The sequence below is a fragment of the Alosa sapidissima genome, chromosome 9, assembly GCF_018492685.1.
Source record: "Alosa sapidissima isolate fAloSap1 chromosome 9, fAloSap1.pri, whole genome shotgun sequence".
In the NCBI taxonomy this organism is placed as follows: domain Eukaryota; kingdom Metazoa; phylum Chordata; class Actinopteri; order Clupeiformes; family Clupeidae; genus Alosa; species Alosa sapidissima.
Genome location: NC_055965.1, coordinates 27,748,272 through 27,753,271, shown reverse-complemented (window position 1 = coordinate 27,753,271; position 5,000 = coordinate 27,748,272). Strand labels below are relative to the sequence as shown.

The window sequence follows — 5,000 nt, the reverse complement described above, 5'->3', positions numbered from 1 at the left end:
CTCTTCTGCCACTGTAGTCTGCGACACACGTCTTTGTGTTGTTGGATCAGATCAGACGGAGGCTCCCGCCTATTCTTCCTGTACGCCTCCATCTAATAGGACAGACAGATGATTGACAGTCACTCTGACCAATGCTATATTGGGTCGGCATGTACTGGAAATAGACAAATATTTAGTTTTTGTAACACACACACACACCTTTTTTTCTAGTCGTTCTTTGTCGTAGTTGAGGAGACTGAAACTGTGCAGTTTATACTGTGGAGGGGAGTGACTGTGGAGAAGAGATTGTGAGATTAACAATAACAGGTGCACAATCCACAATCGGTCATTAACACGTGTTTCCACAACCTACACGCATGGCGGCTAGAAATCCACTCACACAAACAGACTAGAAAGGTCAGATGGACATAGCGGCGGAACGGTGACTTCAATTCTATAGAACAGTGGCTCCATTCAGTTATGTTCTATAGAACTGAAGTCACCGTTCTGCCGCTATGTACATCTCTATCATTGGTGTGACTTTTCTAGTCTGCTTGCGTGAGTGGTTGCGACTATTAAGATGTCTATCCGGAATGGAGCCACCATGTCCATCTCTATATACAGGCATTGGGTCAGACAGTCAGAGAAAATAGAGAGTCAGATGGACATGTCACTGGGACACAGTCAGATGGACAGACGGAGCGACAGGTCATTGAGACACAGTCAGATGGACAGTCAGATGGAGACAGAGTGACAGGTCATTGAGACACAGTCAGATGGACAGGTCATTGGGACACAATCAGATGGACAGGTCATTGGGAAAGTCAGATGGACAGGTCATTGGGACACAGTCAGATGGACAGTCAGATGGAGACAGACAGAGTGACAGGTCATTGAGACACAGTCAGATGGACAGGTCATTGGGACACAGTCAGATGGACAGGTCATTGGGACACAGTCAGATGGACAGTCAGATGGAGACAGACAGAGTGACAGGTCATTGAGACACAGTCAGATGGACAGGTCATTGGGACACAGTCAGATGGACAGGTCATTGGGAAAGTCAGATGGACAGTCAGATGGACAGGTCATTGGGACACAGTCAGATGGACAGTCAGATGGACAGGTCACCTGTGTTTGCTGTTGACAGACAGATGAACAGACAGACAAACAGACAGACAGCTGGTCAGTCAGAGCGCCAGGTCACCTGTGTTTGCTGTTGATACGATTGTCACCTGTGTTTGCTGTTGCAATGGTTGTCACCTGTGTTTGCTGTTGCTATGATTGTCATTCTTCTCGTGGTCACTCCTGGGTTTGGACCTGGGGGACGGCACCTATGGAGCAGAATCAACCAATCAGACACAGTGGGCGAGTCTGTGCACATGCACCTACACACAGCTGCTCCTGTAACGGATCTGGACCTGGACAATCCACTTTTCCCTCTACTTACTTCCTCCCTCTATTCGCTTTGGACAAAGGCGTCTGCCAAATCCCATAACCATATTCGCCATTTCTCCCTCCCTCCATTCTCTTTCTCTCTCTCTCTCCTTATGGGGTTGTCTCTCTCTCTCTTTCTCTCTCTCTCCCTCCCTCTACCCCTCTCTCTCTACTCACTCGTTCCGTGTGGGGTTCTGGTGGGGAGAGTTGTAAGGGGTCCAGGACGATCCACTTCTCTCTCTCTCCCTCTCTCCCTCCCTCTCTCTCTCTCTACTCACTCGTTCCGTGTGGGGTTCTGGTGGGGAGAGTTGTAATGGGTCCAGGACGATCCACTTCTCTGTGACGGGCTGCAGCTGCGATCCTCCCAGCGGCTCACGGATCTTCACCCGCACCTCCAGACGCCCACCTGTGGGCTTACGGCCGTCCAGCACCTACACACACACACACACACACACACACACACACACACACACACACACACACACACACACACACACACACACACACACATGCAAACGCACACACACACACACACACACACACGCAAACGCACACACACACACACACACACACACAAATGCACACACACACAAATGCACACACACACAAATGCACACACACACACAAATGCACACACACAGGCACAAGCAGGCACACGCACGCACAGGCACACACACACACACACAAACACAAAACACATAAAGTACACAAATATTTTTCAATACATTAAATGTGGAGATTTTCCACGATGTCAAGCCCATAACATGTTTTGTCACATTCAGTAATCATCTCCTCACAACTGCTAGCTGCCTATTCCGTGAGTACACTGTAAAAAAGAACGGTCTCTGTAGGCTGCTCAGGCTCCGAAAACAAACTGGAAACAAACAAAGTGGGGGCAGCCTGACCCCCAAACAAGAACAAAACCCTGCATGGAGTTTCTCTGGGAATACTGAAGGGAGGAGTGAGCTACCTGTCTGGCGTGTTTTGTTTGATCCTTGGTTAAAATATAATGTAGGTTTTTTTTGCACAAAAACATCTGCTAATAAATAATAAATAAACATACACATAGAAACAAATATGCACTAATTCCTGCGCAATTCCTGACTGCACCTTACAATGGTGTGTGTGTGTGTGTGTGTGTGTGTGTGTGAACTCACATCTATGATTTGTCGGAGGTCACACTGATTCTCCAGTGAGTCCAGCTTCAGCTGTGCCGTGCCCACACTCTTATCCCCCTTAAACAGACCGCTACAGACACACACACACACACACACACACACACACACACACACACACACACACACACACACACACACAAGTGCACATGCAAAGCACACAACAGATTATGATTCTGTAATAATGAAGAAACTTTATGTCTCTCTCTCACACACACACACACACACACACACACCATTTCTCATACATAACAAGACACACATTAGGGTCATTCCGTGTCAAATCTGATAGGGTTGTTTCTGCACCATCTGAGATTTTGTCTACATCACGAATAGGCCCAAATAATCCAAAGCTTGTAAAACATTTTGTAAAATATTTAAATCCTAAACATATTGTAGACATACTCTAAGCAAAGTCAGAGACCGTGTGGCCATTTTCCTGGATTCGGATTAGACATGGATTGACCCACTACTTACTGTACTTAGGCTACATAGAGCTCTGACACACACAGTTGAAGTTGGGTCATGTTTGGTAAATAAACCACATTCAGAGGTTGCAGTATGCTGATGGCTATATTTTGAGTCATCCTTTGTGGATGATAGAAACACTTACCCAGATTGTGCGTGTGTGCGCGCGTGTGTGTGCGTGTGCCTGTGTGTGCCTGTGTGTGTGAGTCAAGTTGTAGTCAACCATTGTGTAAGATCTCAAACTTGTGTGTGTGTGTGTGTGTGTGTGTGAGTGTGAGTGTGATCACCCTTTGTGGAAGATCTCGAATTTGATGCCTTTGGATTGGACCACCCTCTTGAAACCTCTGTGGGTCCGGTTTATGTTGAGCTTAAACTGCTCCTTAAACTCTGAGAGAGTGAGTGCGAGATGGGAGAGGGAGGGAGAGAGAGAAGGAGAGAGAGAGAGGGAGGGAGGGAGGGAGAGGGGGAGAGAGAGAGAGAGAGAGAGAGAGAGAGAGAGAGAGAGAGAGAGAGAGAGAGAGAGAGAGAGAGAGGGAGGGAGGGAGGGAGAGAGAGCGAGCATGAGATGGAGAGAGGCAATGGGAGAGATAGTTTTATACAGAGATGTATACGTTAAAAATATATTTGTCATGCCAATAAAGCATTAAGGCATTAGAAACCATTTGGGGGGGGGGGGGGGGGGGTTCCAAAGTGTGTGTGTGTGTTACCTGGACAGTTGGTGTTCTTGATTGTACTTGTCTTATCCTTCTGCGGCTCTTCCTGAAGCCAAGACAAAGACACAATTCAGAAAAACAGCTGATGTGCAAACAAAAAAAAAAAAAAACACATTATATTATACAAGTAAATAAAGTCTAGTAGGTTGCAGGGACTAAAATGAACACCAGCCATCAGTAAAATGACAGCAGTGGCTGGTAGAATTCAGACACAAAATAATGATTTCGTATTGAGTGGCTGGTAGATATTGACATTTTGTTTCTGGCTGTTGATATTGACAAGTTAATTTCCAACCCTGTTAAGTATACAGTACAAAAAATGTATAATTCAATATACAATGTTCTAAGCACAATTCAAATACTGTGTCAAAGTGGTGTGTGTATGTATGTGTGTATGTGTGTGTGTGTATGAGAGAGAAAAATATATAGTTTGTGAAAGAGAGATAGCGAGAGTGTAAGAACGAGAGAAAGAAGGAAAGAAAGAGAAAAATATGAATAAGTTGAGATCAGCAGGATCAGAGCTGTAGCTCTCAGACTCTAAGTAGAGGTCAGTGATGTAATTGATTTGTAGCGTGAAGGGGCATGCAGGAATACACGTCTAGGAAAGGTGTTTTTTTGGTCACGTCACGTGCTACCACGGCAGTGTGGTAATATGACGCTTGACGCTATACAGTTAGAGACAGAAGAGACAGAAGACAGAAGAACTCTATGTAGGAGAGGATCTTCTTCCTATATCTACTGAGTCAATCATTCTCACGAGGGAAGGTAAGACATTCCATTTGCACATAATAGACATGCTTAATTAATTAATTTATAGGGTTAATATGATGGGGCTAATTAAAACATGATAGAATGAATTAACCATTGACAATATTTAATTTCACTGTTGAAGGAAAGACAAGAGAGGAGGTGACAAAAAGACATGTTTTGAGGAAGAGACGAAGTAACATTTCACAATAGTGCCTGAAGCATTTACTCTCAGGTGAGTCTTACAACATACTGTAGACCGGTAGTAACTATGTTCTTGTTAAATATATGAGGTGAGTCTTATAACATTATGTTATACATGTGTGAGTGTGTATGTTAATGTGTTATATGTTCTTAATATAATAAAGATAATGACATCATTAAACCTATTATATAAAAAAACAAATGTTAACACTAACAACATAATATACATAAAATAAACACCTAATTTAAGTAGTAGCTCGTTATTATCATTTTTTTT

At 44.1% G+C, this 5,000-nt stretch overlaps 2 protein-coding genes across 6 annotated transcripts in view; both read right to left on the bottom strand.

Annotated features, from left to right (window-relative positions):
• The window catches only part of LOC121719390 (NACHT, LRR and PYD domains-containing protein 12-like), a 705,660-nt gene that overhangs the window by 152,303 nt on the left and 548,357 nt on the right, over positions 1-5,000 (bottom strand). The gene's annotated exons all lie outside the window — the stretch shown is intronic.
• The window catches only part of cc2d1a (coiled-coil and C2 domain containing 1A), a 39,592-nt gene that overhangs the window by 4,348 nt on the left and 30,244 nt on the right, over positions 1-5,000 (bottom strand). For 3 of the 5 annotated variants that reach the window (XR_006034262.1, XM_042105015.1, XM_042105016.1), the window contains exons 20-26: positions 3,767-3,818; positions 3,347-3,446; positions 2,574-2,664; positions 1,695-1,847; positions 1,243-1,313; positions 199-271; positions 1-92 (exon numbers count right to left, since the gene is read on the bottom strand). The exon at positions 1-92 is cut by the window's left edge and continues 35 nt beyond it. Coding sequence is in view for 3 of the 5 variants with exons in the window: in XM_042105015.1 (XP_041960949.1) it covers positions 1-92; positions 199-271; positions 1,243-1,313; positions 1,695-1,847; positions 2,574-2,664; positions 3,347-3,446; positions 3,767-3,818 (632 nt within the window). In the remaining 2 variants the exon portion in view is untranslated. Of the gene's footprint in view, positions 95-198; positions 272-1,242; positions 1,314-1,593; positions 1,848-2,573; positions 2,665-3,346; positions 3,447-3,766; positions 3,819-5,000 lie in introns of all 5 variants that reach the window. The other 2 variants (XR_006034263.1, XM_042105018.1) reach the window with 2 other exon arrangements.